This window comes from Patiria miniata, unplaced genomic scaffold (assembly GCF_015706575.1).
Source record: "Patiria miniata isolate m_02_andy unplaced genomic scaffold, ASM1570657v1 HiC_scaffold_16, whole genome shotgun sequence".
In the NCBI taxonomy this organism is placed as follows: Eukaryota; Metazoa; Echinodermata; class Asteroidea; order Valvatida; family Asterinidae; genus Patiria; species Patiria miniata.
Genome location: NW_024037054.1, coordinates 16,761,545 through 16,784,162, shown reverse-complemented (window position 1 = coordinate 16,784,162; position 22,618 = coordinate 16,761,545). Strand labels below are relative to the sequence as shown.

General features: G+C 39.8%; 1 protein-coding gene across 1 annotated transcript in view; it reads left to right on the top strand.

Moving 5' to 3' along the window:
• The first annotated feature begins 9,502 nt into the window (after nt 1-9,502).
• LOC119723139 (gamma-aminobutyric acid type B receptor subunit 2-like) overlaps nt 9,503-22,618 on the top strand; it is a 38,801-nt gene continuing 25,685 nt past the window's right edge. The window contains exon 1 of the mRNA XM_038193688.1: nt 9,503-9,960. Within this exon, the coding sequence (XP_038049616.1) occupies nt 9,742-9,960 (219 nt within the window). The 5' untranslated portion in view covers nt 9,503-9,741. The remainder of the gene's footprint in view (nt 9,961-22,618) is intronic.

The window sequence follows — 22,618 nt, the reverse complement described above, 5'->3', positions numbered from 1 at the left end:
CTGGAATTTTGTTTTATTTTTATTTTTATATGCACAGCTGTAGCTGTCAACACCCGTATATGTTCCAGCGACTTCGCGCGGCAGCTTGTTTCGACATGACAGAATGTACACTCTTTTGACATAGGTTGCAGAACAGGATTTTAGCTTCGCGGAGTTTTGAGCAGCAGTGTTTAATTTTTACACTCTCCACTTTGTTCTTATTCCCTCTTCCTTTCCCCTTCCTTCTCCATTCTCCGGAACACTGGTGCCTAGGGCCTACGAAATACTTAATCCGGGCCTGTCGGTCCCTGTTGATGGTTTAGTGCGGTACAATGTACCGTACAAATTAGTGCACTGACATTAGGTCGGGTTTGTTAAAATTTCTACCTGATTAAAGAGTTAATATATTTACCAATGTTCCATTTATCTCAACTACACATAGTTAGCTTCTTAGCATAGTTGGCTTTGTGTTTTATTAAAGTATACTGCTGCCATAGAACGGGTATAAACACTTCAGGACCGGGTGTTTAGGGTCTTTGCAGGATCGGGGGCCGGAGGTGAATTTTTTTACCTAACGACTTCGTGAATGGGGTGTACGCTAAGACGTTTGGACTTCACTTCACTTAAAAACCTTCCCAAAAATACAAAATTAAAGGAAAAAAAAGAACTTAATTCGAACATAATGAAACTCGGACTTTAATTCCCTTTCAAAACAAATCCTCAAATCCTCAAATTAGAAGAAAAAATGTGGTAAAAATGATGATTTTGAAAACGCACCCTCACGGAACAAACTCACATTATTATCTGACTGAGATATCAACTGCTCAATTTGGGTACTGTTATAAGAAAAATTAAATATAGCAAATGTAATTGCCAGAGTGATAGCAAATATTATTTTCAGAGTGATTGAACATACCACAGAAAAAATAAGATCAATATTAAAGTTATAAAACGCAAGATCAATCTTTGTTAGTGTGTTGATTTGACATATTTGTCATCCTTTCCTGGTCTCGTCTACTGAGGTCGCAAAACGTATAAAAATTGTTTTGGGTGTGGTGCGCGAAGCGTGATTATTTCCATGTGTTTCTGGAATCGTTTGGAAATGACTGAAATCTAGTCCTTTCTAGGCGTGAACTATGAACAAAAGCTATGGTGGACAACAAAGGATTGCAATAAATAGACCAACCCAGTTAGCCCCGCCCCATAATGTTCTGACCAATCACAGCTGTGATTTATGTCCGACATGCGTGCACTAAAGTCCTACATGCGCGCACGCGGGTATGACGCGCGCCGCTGGAACACGTAGTGTGGCATTGGAAAGGAGCACGTGCGCAGTGGGGGAATCTTACTGGATCGGTCTGTTGGCAGCTATTATGAGGACGCTGTCTAGCCTCGCTTTCGAGCATGGGTGATAGACACTTTACATGTCTCTCTAAGCAAAAGTTTATGTATCAACAATTTCCATTGGTTTGAGGGGTTTGCCGCAGTAAACTTGATATTTTAAATTTGTTTTGGTTTTTGTAGATCAGGTACATGGCAATCAGTCCAGCAACCTTTCTACATGATTATTAAATTAACAGAGCATGTTGCTGTAATTAGACTGTAGAGTATGTGCCTGAAGTACAGCACAGCGACAGCGCCCTCAGTTGCCAGGAACAGCGCGGGACATTGGAAATATCGACAGAAAGTCCCTCCTCATTCAAAATAAAACAAATGGGGTATCTCATCAATTCCAATTGCTTCAAAGGAATTGATTTTTACACAAAATTTGTCAGTGTAATACTTCATGGCATGAAACCCACTTTGTGTCATTCTGTGTAATACTTCTTGGTGTGAAAAACACAAGATCTGGAAGTCGACAGACCGGATGGATTGGTCATGGGACTCAAAGTTCTGTCTTTTTCCCAGACCATTAGTGCTTGCACTCCTGATAAAAATCAGGCATTAATTTGTTTTCGTTATGACAAAATGTAAATGGCGGAAATAAATGGATACAGCTGCAACAACAAGAAATGAAACAAAACAAAACGATCTGAGATACCAAAGGTTGAAAGGGTAAGAGCTCGGTTATCAAGTTTAATTGGACTTATGCAAAGACAATAAAGCTTATTTGTATTAGATTATGGACTATATAGGTCGGTTCTTAATTCCGACTACGCATGTGTAGTCAAAGCCTCCACCATCTTGTTCCCAGATATGAAGTATTAGCATTCCAAAAAAATAAGTTGTGAGTGTTAACCTTTCTTCAACCTCCACGAAAGAGGAATTATAATCTACGTATCATTTTACCTTTACATGCAATAGTAGCAGGATGTTTCAAAATCACGCGGAGCAAAGTAGACCTATGATGTGGGGAGTTGGAGTTAAGCAGTATAAATTGAAATAAAAATTCGTTTTTCATTCAATGGTAAATGTTCATTATTTGTAAAACACATTCATGGGTACAGATAAACCCCGACTTATATCGGTGCACGTGAATGCGGCAACGTACTCGAACTGCACTAAACAACATGGACTGAGTATATTCCATAGAAACGTGTTCATCAACTGATGGACATTGACAACAAGCCTCAGATTACTAGATTCAGTACTGAAAACGTCTGAGGTCCATGTTTTGCCACTAACGTTATGTGGTGGTCAAGCAGTTAGCTGCATAAAGCCTAGCCTTGACCAAGGCGTTGGGCTTATCGATTCGCCGATAAAAAAAATCGCCGATAAGAAAATTCCTAATCAACTTGGCAAGGCATAATTGCGTGCACATATCGATGCCCGTACGCTGCTAGTGAGAAAGCAACTTGTACCATACAGCAAGCCTATGCTTGTACATGTACGTACGCACGTACATGTACATGTACATCACACACGTACTCGTACAACAGCCATGCACACACGTACACAGTACTGTACATGTACATGTACATGTACATGTACATGCATGAGCTAGTCCGCGTAAGGCGCGTATATCCCCCACACGTACGTGTGGGGGTACGTACACCCACACGCCGAACATAGTAGGCCTACATTTACTGCCTTATTACACCATGCGTACAGTCCGTACTCACGTGTTTGTGCTTGCTGGTTGTGTTAGTACCAAACCGTTCGTACGGACAAGGGTCGGTGGTACGGTACACGCACGGACAAGGGTCGGTGGTACACGCACGTAGCCGCGTTGATTGTGGGTGCAGGGCCCGATTATCTCCCTTCGACAAAAAGCCGAGAGACCGCATTGAACAAGGCTACATAAAGCCCGGTTCATACTTCACGCGAAAGCAAAAGCGAAGCGAAATTCATGTCGTCAACAATGGTGAACGCGCTTCGAACGTATTGTTGACGTCAGGAATTTCGCTTCGCTTTCGCGTGAAGTATGAAATTGCCTGTTGGGGTGACAAATTGTCTGGCCCGACTGGCAGAAGTAAGTGGATTAGTTATCCGCTCCATTCACAAGTACCCCGTCACCGACAAAGAAAGTACATTTGGGGGTGACCGACCGGCGCCATCTTGCCTGACTGCAATTTTGCCGCGATCCGCGCGGCCGTATCACTGCGAAATCCCTTGATGTAGACCTTTATACGCTTGGTTGGCAAACTGTATTTTTGCCAACCACGGGTTGCACAACCACGGAAGGTCCAACACTGCAAAAATGAAGAAGAGTTATTACAGATAACCCAAATATTATTTGATTGTTGGAAATACAACATTGTCAACAAACATACAACATAATTTCTACACATGCCTTTTGACTATGTTTTGAAGGCGTTGGAGGATGTTTTCTGGAAAAATAATGGTCAACCCTGGCTTCAATTTATGCGCTTGCGGCAGTCCGTATAAAATGGCATCAATGTTTACAACATTGATCTCCATATACACAGACTGTGTATGGAGATCAATGGTTTACAAACAAAAGAAAGGTTTGTACATGCGTCACACACAAGGAACGGTGCGCGTCAACCAGCTGATTGACGTCGTTGCTAAGTAAAAGGGCGCCCTCTTGTTGGCGCACGGAGCCCATACTTTCAGATGGGACAGTTTTCATTGAGTGTATTAGGAATCTTGCATACCAAATGTATGGGATGGGGCTGTATTTTAATGTTAGATGTGAAATTTGTGTAGGCAACTTTGATGTCACATCACGATTCTTTTTGACAATATTAGGTGTTCAGTACAGTGGTACAGTGCACATCACAACTACAGAAGCATGGAGAGAGGTTATTGTAAAAAAAAAAAAAAAAAAAAAACACCTGACATTAAAAGTATGCATGGCTTACACCAAAAAATCTATAAATGTGATCTTGGTTAACAAATGTAGATAAACACTGCCTCGGACAAGGTGGATGGCATCAGTGGGCAAAGATAACAATGGATTTGACAGCGGATTTTGGTACAGGAAATAAGGGGTATCAGCCATGATGAACTGGGCGGTCATTAAAAGCACAACATGCGGTGGCCCATTGGCAGGGCACGATGGCTAAGGTCCTTGTTTATGACAGGATGCTCATTTTTCTAAGTCCTCCGACGTGAAAAGTATAACAAGGTCTTTTTTATTTATTTATAAGATGACACTTAGGTGATTAGAGAACAAATCCGGTCTACTCTCCATCAATTAGGAAGGTAAAAAAAAAAATAATCACCGCCTTTACTTCCTTATTACTTACTTCCTTACTTCCGTGATTATTCACAATTCGTTACCCGACCTCAGCTGCTGCAGCTGATGCTCGTTATGTATCAAATATCTTATGAAAGGAATTCCTACTCGCAGTAGGCCTAACAATATTTTTTTTCCCAAAACCTAATAATGATGTTAGGACACGAATGTTTTTCTTCCGCACTTCCTCCGAATTAGTCATCTCGGCGCTTCAGTCCACCTGGGTCCAATTTTACGGGGCGTAGTAGCACAGAAACAAATGCTTCAAATAGGATTGCACAATTTATTTCTACTTGACTACAATTAAGCACATCGAATTTGCTGAACCGAATTTGTTTTTCCATTTCAAATCTCCATGAAATTGTTCCCTGATACGCAACAGGGGGAATAGTCTTTGTAATTATTGTACAAATGAATATCGATATCCTTACACAATCACCCATCCACATCGCAACGTGCATTTTTTTTTTTCATTCATGGCCCTGTGTTCAGCTTATGAAAGAATGCGAGCAGGTGCAGATGCCCTGATATGACTGACAACTATCACGGTTAATGAGACCATTGATGTAGCTAACAATGCTTTACTAATGACGAGTGAATGTACGGCCGCTAGTTTAGCTACGTCTTTCTGTCTAAGGCTCTTTGTTAATATTAGATCTGACCTCCACAATTATAATTAACAAAGAAGTATAATCTAGAAACATCTACCGTTGTAGCACACTTCTTTCTCCGTAAAAGTATAGCCAAAGGCGCCCTCTTGTGAACATTGGTACAATGAGAGTTCACCAGAATTTAAGATTGCTGTACCTTAAAATCTGTTGCTTTACCCCTATTCGCTCTTGCCAAGTGACCGCCACATTGGAACCTAATAAACGAAACCAGGGTCTCTTTTGGCGTCGTTGCTTTTCGTTGCTGCATTACACTAATCCTTTTAAGTGTCAGAAACCTCCCGGTAGAGCATATAATGGATTTCTCCTCATCCCCTTATGGTCTTATGTGATCCTATAAGCTACCTACTGCCCTGAAGTCCTATCTCATGACACATTTAAATGTCCATTAAAACCATCCATAAAATCCTGGACGGTGAGACAAACTTTGTTGTAAAAAGCTTTTCACCGTGCAAAGTGCGGACATACCAGGATTAGGTATACGACCGCTTTTATTATAGATAATTCGACAATTCTTTTTTTTTAAATTAAAGGTCTGGACGGGATCTTTCAAGCCATATGTGAAGTTATACCTTGGTCATAACATAAAGTAACCCCACGTCTGGTTTTGTTTCTGTTTGTTTTGGTTTGTGTTTATTTCACCATTTTTTGTTGAAAAAAAAACAGTCAATCAAAATGTTATTGGTCAATAACGTGTAGATTTATCTCAAAACATTGCACTTGTGTTTTTATCTCAGTAATTCGGTACACAGCATCAGAAAACAAGAAGAGCAAATATGCGACAGGTTAATAAAAAAACTCGAAATGCAAATGACGCACAGTAATATTTGGCAACGTTCGTTACTTTGAATTGTTTGAATATTGTAATTCACGTTTTGTTTACTTCATTTCTGAGAAGATATACTTAACTTGCATCATGAAACGCAAGTCCTCATAACTAGCGTCCGAAACTACAACGAAAAATCATGATAAGTTAGATTGGAAATACAAATAAATGTAATGTGTGGTTCGTTATTAACTACATGAAACGTATGTTTTAGACTTATGCTAAAACTGTTTTTATTCCAGTCCGATGAACTGTATAAAAGCAAACAATTATACATCAAATATAATCAGGCACCAACGATTTTTCGATACCAATCTGGTGATAGTGGCGAGTTAATTTGGTTAATTTGTTTTAGTAAGTACCCCCCCCCCAAAAGAAACCAACTGCCATCACAAAATGAATCTGTCGGGAAAAGCACGCTCATTTTAAAGCATTTTACAAATAATGAACCAGCCACACCTTCTGGTTTAAAAAAGAAAGAAATTAATACGTTAATACGCGGAATCTCTGTTGATGTTTAAAAACTCTTTGCATTGAATAAACAACCATTAATAATATTTTGAAATTTTCCTTGAATACAAAGTACGGTTTTATTACAGCTCAGATGTTTTTTTAATCCGCAAGTGCACACAAGGCAAAGTCTCTTACACAAATACACGTTTATTTTCTTTAGGGAATGTATTAACGGTGACAATGAACAGTCAGCCCACGGGCAACGTTAAGTCAACAATTGTAGAACATGTAAGTTCTGGCAAGCTCTTTTAAAAGCAAACACGAACAACGAATCAAAAGAGACTTATTAAAGCCACGGTATATACACACAAAGGAACCTTTTCATTGTCGTATTTTGAGAAAGATTTATCTATTATGTATTTGTTATTAATGTAGTTTAATAACGTCAACATCGGAGAAGCGTCAATTACCGACTCAATAAAGAGTCCTTGATAGTGGATTAAATTATATTGATAATATAAAGATATCAAACGTTAGTAATGTAATAGACTCACAAAACAGGTTATTCTTTAATTGGATTTAAATGGAAAGCGGATTTTTGAGCTTTAAGTCCCCGGCTTATTCTGAAGGACAAGGACGTTCGTGAAGGTCACTTGAAATGAAAAAAACCTTTGTACAGATGTCAAGGAGATAAAATTGTGCTTAATATTCTTAGAAATGCACCATTTGCGCTTCGCCCGATGCGACGTTCCCTGAACCGTGCATTCTGTGTACTCGAGTGCACGTGAAACAAATCATCCTCTTTTTTGTCTTTTTTTCTTGACAATAAACAGTAAAAAAAAAAAATTAATTAAAAGTAGCCGACCGTTTTGGCAAACATCGGAAATGTAACACATCATACTTTGTTCACGATAAGTTTCGAGCCAAGAAAATGCCTTGCACCATGCGCCAGGAAAAAAACACGGTTTAGCTGAGATTGTCGGCAGCTTTAGTACGCCAGTTCTTTCCCCCGACTTTCATCCTCTACCTGATTCTTATCTAATTAATTTCCCAATTTGATCCTCTTTACTCTGGCCACATCTCAGTTGAATAGCAAGTTTTGCCTTGGCAAGCGCGATATTTTTTTTTAAAAACAAAATCATCTCCGACTCAAACATCAATAAGATTCTTGTGTCTTTGTACCCAGCTATAGAGGGAGCGATGGCGGATGAGATTGAACGCGCTCATGAATAACGTGACATTTTACAAGTCCATTATGCTTCTGATAGTCTGTGGATGTAATAGACCATGAGGAATACCATGGTATATGATGGGTGAGCAGATTTGCTGATTTAAATTAGGCAAGACAACCGCCTCTTGTCCTCTAGATTTTAACCAATCAGCGGGAGCTTTCTATATCGGGTCTTCTGTCATACACCCGTTGTGCGTCATATGACAATGAATACAAAACACTGTGTCACACGCTCTGTATCATGTTACGCGAATGCGCGCCCGGTTGTTAATGTATTACAAAACACAGTATTCGAATTTACCAATCAAACCATTTAGTCCTGATTTGGGAATGAAATGACGTCACGATTGAGTAAAGTCGACTCCGATTGGCTGCCGCGCGGCTTTCATATATCTGCGTGTCTATATAGACATACCAGTTTATACAGGAGAATTGGCTCCGTGGATAACGGGTGATACTCAGACTAAGCTTCTAACGGCTCGATCCATAATAGATCATTAATGCCGCAGCTAAAGTCATGATGTATGATCATCTGACGATGGTCTGGTGTACGAGTCTCTTGTGTGCAAAGAGCCTCTTTGCAGCCCCCCCCCCCCGCGATCAGATCGCCCCTGACATGTTGTGGTGTTTTTCTTCGTGTGTCACTTTGCAGCTAAGTTCAGTAGTGAGTTGGCGAAAATAAAGGGCAAATTTGTTTCTATTAAGACTTGTTTGCTCGGCTATCAAGACGCGATATGGGCCGCGCTCATTTCAATTACTCGTACATAAACCAATGGTTCATTGTCATAAGAGGGTTCAAATTTTAACTTGAAGTCCTGTTGTTTTTATAGGAACATTTTATTGTTTCATTACTGTGATTTGTTTTAGGTTGTCTTTTCATGGGCACGTGTGATTGAGCGGTAGAGCACATGATTCACGATCGTGAGGTTGTGGGTTCGAGCCCCGCCGTGGCCATACGGTGTTGTGCCCTTGAGTAAGGCGCTTTACCTCAATTACATGTACTCCTCTCAACATAGGTGTTAAATGGGTACCGGCATTATTCAATGCTGGGAAGGTGACAGACTCGCTGTGGAGGAGGTGTGGCGATCCCCCCACAGCAGCATATGAGTCTGGTTCAATCGCTAAAGAAAGAGAGATGGGCACTCCGCTCCTGTTAACACAGGTTCGGCCACTTTACCATTTACCTTGTCTTTAGAAACGAAACATTGTTCAAAAAAGATGACTGGACTAGATACTGGAAAATTTCGTGCAAAAAAAATTGTATAACGCCATAAATTCTTCGGGGAAAACCTGTCGTTGAAGGGGACGTATTACATCATGCGAGGAGATCAGCCAAAAGCTACATCTCCGGCCAGGTACTTAAACTGCATGAACAGAACATGTCCTTGCCTTGCACACTGGAGAAAACAAATCGATGAAAATGTTATCCCGAAGCCTGCGTCTGAGTCCCCGACAAAGGTCTACCCAAATACAGTGGGGTATAGCGTGTGCGGCTTGGTGCTATCTACTCAGATAAGCTGAGCGATAAGAGGAAGCAATACATCTGAAATCATACCCCCCCCCCCAAAAAAAAAAATCACGCGTTGGGCTGGATGCAAGCGGATTGGTTGATGAGAGCCGTCATAAGCTCTGCATGACGAGTTTGCTGACAGAGCTGAGTGTGGTGCATGGTCTCCCAAACAATCATTATTTGATTAGATTCCACTTCGTGTTGCATACCATACCATCGACAGTTGTGCGCAGAAGTCATATTAAAAGCGCGCTAGACAGACACTGGCATCTATGCACGCACTTCGAGAGTGGCTCGGCTCTTCGCCTTCATATAAATAGCACGTACGCGGCCACTCACAAAGCAAAGAGCAACCACTTCACTTCCCTCATTCCATCAGTCAAGATTCGTTTTCAATTTGAAATCACACGAGCCGATAACTCCCGCAAAACAATGAGTTATCAGCAAAAGTGTGTACTGGTGACGTTCCTGCTGGGTTTTTGGTGTGATCCGAGTTGGGCCGCCAAGACGCCGCTGCCGATCATGGCCATCAACCCAGGTGGGGCGTGGATAGGCTTCGATAAGTCCATGGAACTCGCCTTAAATGACATCAACCAGCACGAAGACATTCTAGTCGACTATGAGCTACAGCTATATGTCAACCACACAAACGTAAGTTCGCCACTCTACTATTTTAGCCTGGGGACAACAAATGGGCACCTTGGGCTCAATTCCATGGCTTATTAACGACGAAATTCCGCGCTCGATTCCGCATTTTACGGAACCTCTGCCCAATCTAGTATGCACATTACGCAAAAGGCAAAATGGCATGTTAACATATGAAACATTCTCAGCGTTTGTGCCTTATTTTTGCTGGGGATGATTCTTCACTTACTGTCAACATTAAAGTGAAGTAAATACGACAAAAAATAAAGCATCTTGCGACTAAAGGTAGAATATTATTTTTCGAAGATTCGTAGCCGGGCAAATAATTCAGAAATATCTGCTTACACAATTTGCAGCAACTGGGAATAAGGTTTATTTTTGACGATTGTTTTAGGAACTCCGTTATTGCTGAGAATCCATTTTCTCCTTCCCACGCTATTGTTTTGGGTTGTGTTTTTTGCAGGGTTTTTTTTTTGTTGTTGTTGAAAAATTCGCCCGTAGATGAGCTGATTACATCCTTAAAAAGACGACTTTTATATGCGAGGGCTTTTGTTTGTGCCCGAAATAATGGTGCCTTTGATCAAGATAAGCTTGACCGACGCATCTCGATTCCATTAAGAAAGCATCAACTACAAATGGACTTTAAAGTACTTCTGTCAAACGTAATTTGCACCATGATGTTATTGTTTTTCACCAAAAATGCTAAACTGGTGATCTTTAAGAGATCTGGTAGCAATTTTGTCTCTTTTGCTTTAAAAAAAAAAATCCGAATTTCAAATAAGAAATACGAATGTAGAATCGAAACCTGAAACGTTACATTGATATAACAATGTTAACATGTTAAACAGTGTGAGTAATACAAGGAAACCCACATGGCGCCCCTATTTTTGTGAAGAATTTCTGCACGTAGCGCTTTCCCAATCTAGGATATGAAAGCCCAATTAATAAGCTTTCTTTGAAAGCCCAAATAATTGAAAGAAATATCATTCGATTTAAAATCACTCATGTACTTTTCCAGTTTTGGAATTCTGAAAACGAATACCGTTTTATATTCTTGTCCACGAATCGCATTTAAGGTATGTGATATTTCAGTAATCTGAAACCATGTCGTATCCTGAAAATGATTTCAGAAAAATCACAAAAGTCTCCGAGGTAGCCAAGTAGAAGGCAGGGCAAGACTATAAACTCTTGACATTATAAAGCATGTTATTTTAACATTGGAAGCAGCAGGTTTTTAAATATGTTATGATAAGGGCAGTTATCATAGATTAGAGTGTTCTGATGTGTTTTTTGATATGTGAATTTTTTTTGCTGAAATATATCTAACCTTTGTTGTATTCTGTGGACAGGTTTTTTAAAAAAGGTGTTTGTGTTTAAAATTCCATAACTGGAAAAGAGCGATATGAATAATTGTTCACTAAAAGAAAGCTTATTAATTGGACGTTCATAACCAAGAACTGGAAAGCGCTACATACATATACGTTTGGGTTTCCTTCTTCTTTTTTTACTAACCCTGTATGTTTAAGTAAATCATCGCTAGTTTACTTTGATAACATTGCGGCTATCGCGAGTACGCCTTAATTTCCATGAAAGCATTGTAGGTGGTACGTTGTCACCAACATCTCTATGGATATTTGAGGAAGCTCCATATTCGTTTCACTTCCGCATTTCAATTTTATGCATGTAAAATGTGACGCACGTATCGTACCTTTTCAACAATTTAGGGAAAGGTTGCAATTATTCGTAAAAATAATTACTGGACGCGTCAATTATTGAATTAACAATGCAATCCTTACACCCGTTGAATTTCAATTCCATTTTAGATTGAATTTGAAATTTCTGTGGACTATAACAAGTGAGAATTGCAATCAAAATGGTGTTCAGAAAATGAAAGGAAAAAAAAACCAGATGGACCGCTTATCAATTTATTCCGCGATCCGGGGCCGATCTTGAACTGCATCATAATACAGCGCAGTGGGACGTTCTCGTCCAATGTTTTATTAACAATGTAATTAAGTTAGCATTGACGTAAACAGAACCAAAAAAAAACATTAATTTCCCGGGGGTGGAGATTGTGGTATTGAAAACACCAAGAGACGAACAATGTCGACCGAGAGCGCTGTAAAATAGTTCTTTCTTAGAGTGACCCATTGTCCGGCTCGCGACACCTTGTGTTTTAATTCGCTAGCTAACTTTAGGTTGACTTGAGAATACAAAAGGCAAATCGATATAGGCTTCTTTTTGTTTTCCTTTTCTTTTTTTAAGGTGGATAGTGGTCATCTGCAATATATAAAAAATGTTCAAGTGCACATTTTTTTGTCACAGAGAAAGAGAAAAGGCTAAAGATAATTTTGAGAAGCGGTAAGGAGAAATGTTAAGATGCTGAAAATTTCAACTTGTCGTAAATTTATCTTTGTTTTGATTTTATTCTTTGATCTAAAACCAACATATGTTATGATTCAGCCAGTGACGTAACTACGGGCCGGGGGAGGAGGGGGGGGGGGGAGCTCAGGCCCCCCTGTGGAGGTCCAGGCCCCCGGGTGCCTCCCATGTAAAATCTTAAATTACACAAAACAATCTTCAGTGGCCCCCTTGAAAGCTTATGTGTGTTGTTCGGACAATGTTCGATGAGATCCAAAAGCAATAAATCCCACTTTGGAAAATATTAATTACTCGCTATCCTCCAAGATCACACGCACACAAACAGTGGTGTTATTGAGTACGTGACATTTGGCATGAAACAGAAGGACAGCGGAACTGACCGCAAAGATTAACAGATACATTTTCATTAGATGACCGACAGTGCCCGTAATATAATTGAAAAGTTTTGGTGAATACGCTCGTCGCTTGATAACATTGTTTCTGGTAATTTGAAGAAACACGATGGTCTGTACCTGATTGAAAACGCATTTCTCGAATTAAATGAAAGTACAGGCCGGCAGAATAGACTTCCTGACGACACAGACGTGCTTTTGTAGGTATCACAACAGGCTGGAGTTTATACTTAATTGGAAATCGCAGCGTTAGCGGGTTGATGAACTTTCGACGAAAACCATTAAAAAAATGACTCGCACATTTTTTTTTTACCGGAGAAAGCGCCCTAGGCGTTGCGTTACATGTTCCGGAAAATGTCTATTGATGAAAAGTTAACAAACTATTCTCTTTCCTTAAGCCTTTATAAAATGTCGTCAAATATAGAAGCACCGTTCTGTGTTTAATCACGACGACATCAAGAAAACTGTTAATTCGTTGTTAATTTTGTTTGAGTGTAATCGCAGTTTTTAGAGTGTACTTGCGAAATTTGTCCCAAAGTTGCTGAAATTTGCACTTTGGTCCCGAAAAAACCCTATTTTTAAGTGGATGGCGTTTCCCCAAAATCCTTGAAATAAGCATCACAGACCAAAAACTAAAGGTTCCATAATTTAGGTCCTCGAAATTCGAAAAAAATACCCACGTATTTCAAATAATTCTTGTATGCGTGACAGATGAAATAACCTGATTAGGATAGAACAAATGAATTATATGAAAACCTTGATGCAAGGCGAATGCACTTAAGAATTTTCTTCATAAATGGCAGCCTCGTCAACTTCCGATTAAAATAAATCGAGAAATGTTTCTGGACCTCGGTAGAAATTATTTACTCTCCAAATATGTACAACGTGTCCTCGAAGCGAGAAGAATTGCCAGTCGGTCTCAAATTGGTATTTAATTGCGATGTCTAGCCTACTCTTAATCGCAACGCAACATTACATTTGCTGCGTATTGATTTTTTGTGTCGCGCGTAACTACTACGATTTAGCGGAGAAACACAGCGCAATAACTTAAAATCTCTCTTTTTTATTACTTAAAGGGAATATACAACATTTGCAAACATCGAAAAATAAAACTACCAAGTTTTTGCGAAATACCTTAACAGGATGTTGGTAAATGACAGTCTAAAGCATCCTGTAAAATTATGGCACCTGGTATACTGTCATTTTCAAGAAAAGAGGTATTTTTGTATCAATTTCCAACGCTGATCGGCCGATCAGCGTTGGAAACAACTGGCTTTTTTTTCAAATACTGGCCCCAATTGACCATTGCACTTGTTTGCAATCGATTACAAACCTATGAACGGTTACGAGCCAGCTAGACTGGTTCCCTGACCTTACAATTCCCCAATGTATGTAAACTGCTCTGTTTCTTCTTATATGGAGTCAGGGAACCAGACTACAGGAAAATGATCGTTTTTCTTGGTTTTTATAGCATTTTCGAACCCAAAACCTCCAAAAAGTCAGTGTAACTATATTTGCTTTATATTTCCAACCCCCCAATTCCATCCATTTCTGAAAATTACAGCAAAAGCAAATGATATATATTCCCTTTAAATGAAGGCAGTGTAAGGGTTTGGTGGATCTATTTGCGTTATCCCCTGTACATTGTCCTAAGCTTTTAATGTAAGATTGACAATTGACCAAGTACTGATCGATTACAAAATGCATGCACTCACTTTACACGCTAGGAAAAAGTCAGATATACCTATATTTAAACCATTGCTATGACGTCACACTATTGTTAAAAGTGTGGATTCGGATCTACGAATCTCTTACACTGGTCACAAAGTGTGGATTCGGAACTACGAATCTTTAGTAAAGTGTGGATTCGGAATTACGAATCCACACTTTGAACACGTCGGACAATTGTTCTCCATAATGAGCATGAATAGGACCGTCTGCTGCGTGAAAATTTGCGTTCCGAAAATTACCATTGCATCTTCACTGTCAGATTCTCCGCCGTCACTGCAAAATCTACTCTTAGTCAGAAAGATATTTTGACGTTACTAGGAGCCTACACACACAAAATGACTTGGTTGGGTGTGTGTACATACACATGCTAAACACGCCAGGGAAAAATGTTGCAACATGACGCCACTTCCGCGCTTGTGTACAAAGTCTATGGAGAGTCATTTCAAGTATTTGCTAACAAAATTGGAAACATTTCTCAGTCCCAGATTCATGTCTTATCATCATTTTTGCAACGAATGACCTTCATTGAGATGATATATGAAGGAAAAAGTGGCGTCAGGTTGCAACATCCTTTTCAATACTTCTGTTGACGCAATGGTTTAAGTCGAAGAATACACTCGCAAGTGTGGATTCTTAATTTACGAATTCACTCGGCGCTTCGCTCCTCGTGAATTCTTAAATTACGAATCCACACTTTCTCGTGTATTCTCCTTAACATAATATAGAGCGTGCAAACTAACCTTACGAAACGCGAGGTTTCACGGGGATGCGTGCCTTCCGAGTATTATACCATAATTTACGAGCTACAGCGTGCGTGTTGTACTAATTCGGGGATTTATCTTGTTTCCCGTCTATTCGGTCAAGGGCAAGAAATAAAAAAAAAACCAAGCACAGTCAAGCAAGGTACAAATTACATCATGAAAATATTGCGAATTGCTGACTTTTTTTTGTAAATGAAACAGTTTCCCCTCAACTTCCTGCGTTTGTTGCCTTTACGCACTATACCATTGCGTAAAGACAAACACAGGAGTCTTCGTCTAAACTAGTCAGTGTTTGCTATCAAAACGTGTCTGCACGTAAAAAAGTGAACGTGAGCTCCATTATTCGCCTATAAGGCGACACCACTCAGTGAATGTAATTCAAATACGCTAACAAGTGAACAATACCGAAGGATATCAAGGCGTGAATTACCCCTCAAGCTTTAAGCATCTTAACTAATGGACTGAAAATATACACACGACTATTTGCTATCAACGTAAAATAGGATGAGTTGCGAGTCATGTTTAATTCAATAACTCATTATGACTAGAGTTGTTTTGACGCAAGAACCAAAAATATGTTTGTGGATGGCTCCTTGTGGCAATTTCAGTCAATATTTGAAACTACTTAAATTACCATTAACACGCAACGGTTAATTTCCCGAAGGATGCGTACCCCGTGTTCTTCAAAAAATGGATTTTTTTCCCCTCCTTATTAATTTTTAATTTGTCTGCAACCCTCTGATAAAGGGTATTCATTTTGCGCAGAAAATAAACCCGCCCTGCGAGAGCCGATGTCTGGAAGCCAGTAATTCAATTTGTGTGAAGAAATAATTCAATAACTATAAACGTTGGTGTATTTTTTTTCGTTCGATGTCCCATTCAAATAACTTTTATCGTTTTCTTGGAAAATAGAGAAACAAATCTATGTTTCGAGGTGAAACTTGAAAATAGCACGGGACACGCTTGGGAAGATGACTTTTTATGCTCTTCAGGAGTGGCACCCCGAATATTGTTCAGATTATGTTTATTATTTTTAAGCATTAGATACCATAATTTTCTCCTAACTCCTCTAACACTTCTCGCAGTGAGGTGGGCGACTCACTTGACAGGGATCTAGAGAAGGTTGTGAAATGGGGAAGCGACTGGCTGGTAACCTTCAATGAAAAAAAAACCCAATTACTATCCTTCTCTCACTCTATAGCAGTGTTGTAGTCGAGACCGAAAAGTCCGATACCGAGACCAAGACCGAGACCTGAAGTTGCGAGACCGAGACCGCAACCGAGACCAGCCCCTTCAAGGCGGACCGAGACCGAGACCGAAATGGTCCGAGACCGAGACCGCGGATAATAAATAACAATAATCTAAATTAACAACAAGACACTAATTACAGCTGAACAGTGACTGTTCAGCTGTAATTAGTGTCTTGTTGTTTAGTTAGATTATTGTTATGTCCTTGAGATGTTGATGTTCATGGGGATGTGATTGAAAGTTAGGAATCACTTGTACCTGCTTAATTGTGTCATGCGAGTGCTCTTCGTGTTTGCTTCATGCCTTAAATTACAACATGGCTACAGAATGTGTTATTGTCACGATCAATTAAAAAAATTGGAAACAACCTCATTTAAAGAAGGGGAAAACCTTATTTGATGAACTCCATATATTTTTGCCACTTTTTAAAAAATATTTTTTTTTATATTGTTTATCTACTATAAAGTGTAAATCTGATGAAGAAACTCTAAGGCCAAAAAAAAAAGTCTCCGGTTTTTGGTATGGAGCTTGTCCAAAAAGTGGTGCGGCGACGCAGCTTTTTTTTTTTACCTGACTTTTTTGCTTCAAATGTCGACTGATGACTGCAAATGGTGCCCGACTAAACTTAGTACAAATATATGGGAGTCCAGAGAGGCCACATCAAGCTTATTCTCGATCATAACCCCATCTAAAAACACGTTAAAATTGTGCAGCAGCAGGATTCCAGTCAAACCAGTGAGTTTAGCGGTTTTGAGACATCATTTTTTATTGAAAAAAACCTTTTTCATTTTGCCGACGCGCATGGCTACGGCGACGCGCGCGCATACCAGAAACCGGAGACTTTTTTGGGGGGCCTAACTTAGGAGTACGACAATTTGTACTAGTTTTTGCAAAACTTGAACTTGTTGAGACTTGACAAAAGTAAAAAGTTAAAGGTGGATGTTTCATCTGTTATAGGAACTCGATATCGGACCCTAAACTCCACAGCCACCCCTTGGTTTCAGCAATGACCACTAACGGATATTTAAATGCAACTTTAATTTTACATTGGACCTCCTTGTAAACCTGATTCGAAAAAAACTTGGAGCAAGAAATTATTGATTTATTTTTTTAAATTTCAGTCATGGAATATAGACTTGTACATGTAGACCAAAAAATAGAGAGATGGTAGCCATATATGGATTGGTCTGCCCCCCCCCCCATCCCTCTTTTGTGATTCTCCTTTCAACCCTGCATGTTTGTGTGTCCCCTACATGTTTGTTTCTTGCTCCTCCGTCATTTACCTCTGAAGAAGGCCTGGCTAAGGCTGAAATGTAATGCCACTTTATTTTTGTTTAATGTCAATAACGTTACATATTGATTGATGAACCATATTTGCCTGATCTATCTTCTGTTAATCTACCCGCCGTCATCATCATCATTAGCCTATTTGAGAATATGGCCGACACAATAGAAGGGCGCTGTCACAAACTGAATGTGGTGGGTGAGATGCACTTTTAGGATTCATGGCTCAGTGCCCACGCCTCTCTGTGTTTTGTACCGTGCCATCGTATCGCCCGCATCGGCTACTTTGCTCGGCGATTTACTTGAATATTTTAGTGATTAACAAGTACGACATATTGCCAATATATTAATCGTTTATTGTGATGGCCTTAAACAGCATATAGCGATTAATGGAACACAATGCTTCTCGACTCATGCAAATGCAATTGACATTGAGGAAGGAGACGAGGCAGGCAACTAGACTCTATTTTTGTGTGACCATGACAGTAGCTCAATTTGTGTTTATCACAGATGAAAGATGAATACATGGCGAGTCAAAAATAAAGTGACCGTATGATAAAAAAATGGCACGCTCCATTTTGTAAAAAATATAATTGGGATAAAGAACATGTTGTTGAGTTGTTACTGTGAACATTTCACGTAATTTGCATAGTCCCAAGTCGTGTCTATTTTAATAAAGAGATCACAAAATTCAGCTGTCCACCACTAATACCAATTTAACGGTCTACAAATTGATGAATATCCATTAATAAATATAATGGAAAAAAAAAACGTTTCCCGCCTCCACGAATAAAGGAAAAATTGAAAAGGAAAATAGAAAAAAAATCACCAATATTTCTAGGGAAAAAGAGTTGAATTGTTCCCCATATTCAAAATACAAAATCTGACGGTAAAAATAATGTTCCAGTCTTGATTCATAAGATTTAAATCTCAGTTGTATTTGGAATCAATGAGGATGGCTATAAAGTGCTTGTTTCAACAGATCATCCCACAATAAAAACGAGAAATAAGAAGAGGAGCAATGGTTATTGGACTATGCCTCACTCACTAGAAAGTGAAGAAAGACATGTCCATAAGCATGATAGAGATGATTTCCTTCCATTCATTTGGGTTCGTCGACTCTGTCTGAGGTATCGGACTTACGCCTTCTAGGGCTTGGCATTTCCACTAATGCCAGCTGGGTGAAGTATATCTCAGCACCCGATTTCATGAAACTCTTCGCAGCGCTGCGACACGTCGTATCCCTTCGATGCATCGTAGCTGCGACGCGTCCTGCGGTTCAGTGTGCGACGCGTCGTAGGTATTTTAAAGCACAACACGGTGACTATAGTCGTCATTATAACACCTCACCCACAGATTCTGTGTCTTGATTGGCCGAGAGCGAGTCACATGTTACTTTCTAATTTTGCTATCTTTCTGTGCACGGCCAAAAGTACTATACCCGTAGCAACCAAAGTACTATACCATTAGCAACCAAAGTACTATTTCCACGGCGCAGTATTTGTGTGCAAATGGATGCTGGTGTGCGCGTTGCGCGTTGCGCGTAGCGCGTATTGTTCCAAAGAGAGCGCGCCGCAGACTTGGGTTCAAACATTTCGTGAAGGGGTAGTTTGGAAGAGAGAAATAAATTTTCCACCAATTGTGTATTGAAATTGAAGTTTTTTCAACAGTGTTCAGATTTAAATAATTTAAAATATTAAAATCAAGCAGAATCTGTGGGTGAAGTGTTATAAAACAAATATTGAATGCTTTATCTCGTGGTGAAGTAAAACTAGCCTCCCTCGGTGATCCATGGACCATTCTATTTTCCCTCGGCTTCGCCTCGGGAAAATAGAATGGTCCATGGATCACCTCGGGAGGCTAGTTTTACTACACCACTCGAAGCATTCAATATTTGAATAATAGTCGTCTGATATTCAACAAAGCGTCGTCGGATCTCCTCTCAAACAAGTTTTTAAAACTTAAAACAAAATGGCGGACGTGTGATGCAGTTTTAAAGGCAAACTAGCTCGCGGTGGACTGTATAGCTAGTTTGAAATTTCACTAAAGTTGCACCCAATTTCAAGAAGCGCTGCGACGCTTCGCAAACCTGTCGCAAACCTAGTTACGACGTGTAATACGTCGCAACTCGCGGCGCGTCGTATGATCCATTTCACGAAACTTGCGAAGTGTTGAACGCGTCGTAAGTTCCTTGACAACGGCTTGAAACACGTCACAAGTTACGACGTGTCTATATAGTGGTCATCGCAAAATAAGAAGTGTCCGAAGATTTCTTAGCCAGTTTTATGCCATGAAAAATACATAAATGAGGCTATAATACCGAGACAATGTGTGTAATTGTTTAATAGAAAATGCACTGAATAATTATGAATTAGAATGGAATATTGCAGTTGACATTTGAAAGTATACAGTCCACTATCAGACAACTATATACGTCCCCTGATGGAATACTGTCGCCACATTATTGCCCGGAGCTTCTGCCTGCCACTATCTCGATTGGATCGGGTGCAGAAGTGAATCGTTAAGTTGGTTGGTGAAGAGTAGGGCTCACCATTACAACCCTTTTCCCGCCGTCGGTCAGTAGCCACCCTCAGTTTGTCCGACAGATAATTCCATGGAAAATGTTCCACCAGTTTGTTTGACTTGGTTCCTCCTGTCAGGGACTTTGAGCGTGCAACCAGGCTCTCTGCTTCCTCTCACACATACACTCTAGCTGTGCCGAGATGTGGAAAAAAGAGCTACTCTAAAAGCTTTCTCCCACGTGCTGTATCTCTTTGGAACTCCTTGCCTAGTGCGTGTTTCCCTCCATTCTGTGATCTAGCCCGTTTTAAGAAGAATATAAATTCCTACCTCCAGCTTTCCTGATTTTTTTTGTCCTATATTTCTCCTTTCTAGCCCTTTGCCAAGAGTGGCTTTTATAGCCTTGCTTGGGGGGATTTTGCATTAAAAAAAAACTATCAATGTATATCATTGCACGAAATACGTGCCAAAGACAATTAATAATGTTTCACATTGTAATCCCACTCAGTTACTATTAGTTAGGCCTATCAATCTTCGTGTGTAGTATATCGTGAAAACATTCTGGCATTATTGTACTCAATTCCCTGCAAGTCCCTGCAAATCCATCACAAGTCCATCACAAGTCCATCACAAGTCCATCACAAGTCCATCATAAGTCCATCACAAGCCCATCACAAGTCCATCACTAGTCCATCACAAGTCCATCACAAGTCCATCACAAGTCCATCACAAGTCCATCACACGTCCATCACACGTCCATCACAAGTCCATCACAGGTCCATCACAGGTCCATCACAGGTCCATCACAACTCCATCACAAGCCAATCACAAGTCCATCACAAGTCAATCACAAGTCCATCACAAGTCCATCACAAGTCCATCACAAGTCCATCACAAGCCCATCACAAGTCCATCACAAGTCCATCACAAGTCCATCACAAGTCCATCACAAGTCCATCACAAGTCCATCACAAGTCCATTATAAGTCCATCACAAGTCTTTCAGTGTCAGGTCAAATCACTATCGGGGGGGGGGGGGTGAATTAACTATTCATCCAGTTATCTGTGACTGGCTTTATGAAATGACTTGTGAAAGGACTTGTGATGGACTCGAATACAGCACTGCATTCTGGTAGACCAAATGTAATGCAATAAGTGCTTCTTTCGTTCGAACGAAAAGTTGTTTTCATTTTTCTTTAACATCATCGACCCATGAATATTTTTCGTTTTTAGGAGCGCGGACATATCAAATTGAACAGCGTATTTTTGAAGAAACATTCGCTTTCAATGCGCCCTGCTTTTGTGCCATAGTTCGTTAGTTCGGGAAAATGAATTAAATATAATTTTCCATTAGAGCACGGACTGATATTTTTTTTTTTTTACTATTGTTAGCTAGGGCCAAACATTGTATCGGTCTTAATTATCAATCAATCGGGTTTCCAATGGCGACAGAAATGATACATCAGCCCCGCAAGGCAAGTCAATAATCATTCACTGCCTGACGTTATATCGATGGGTCTTTGGCCAAAGAAAGGTCTCCTCCATCTCTCGCCCAAGACATGAAGTGTCTCACAAGTGACTGTTAATTTGTTTTCATTCTAGTCGTAATCCTGAAGACAATGACATATAGAATTCAAAACATGTCCATATAACGACGGTTCTTTTCATTCAGTCCATCCATTTGTTTGTGCACTACACGCATCTTGTTTTTAATTAATGGGACCTTAAAGCACTCTTTATTTCCAAAAAAAAATCAGTCAATTGACCGATCGTTAGAGATTAAGTTTGATACATTTCTTGATTTCCTTCTGAATGACGGCACACCGGACGAAATAATAGTACAATCTTTAATACAAGTGAGCTTTTTGATAATAATTCGGTATGTTACTTTTGGGATAAATGCAAACGATCCTATGTACGCCTTTAAAGAATTTCTGATTGATGGAAACAGAGATGAAAATGGGTGTTATTCTAATATTGGTCTCACTGTGATAGGGGACCAGATATGAAGTCAATCATTAATTGAATATTGATTTTTTTTCTTTTAACGTAGCTATTCTTCCCATGCCAAGCCCAGCCTGAAATAACAATCCCGTATAGATAACCTTCGCTCAATGTGGCTGGGAAAAATAGGTAGAGTAAGCAGCGGCTAACGTGAAGATCTGAAATGCTCTTCCCCGTGAAATTACATCTGTTTCAAGGATGTGAACGCAGACATGACCAGACAAGATTATTCTGGTTTTTTTTTTTTTAACCGGAGGCGATTTCAATCCCGTGGACTGCAAAATTTAAAACCAATCGTCACCGAAACTAAAAACCTTGTGCAATAACCCTTACGCGTCTACAA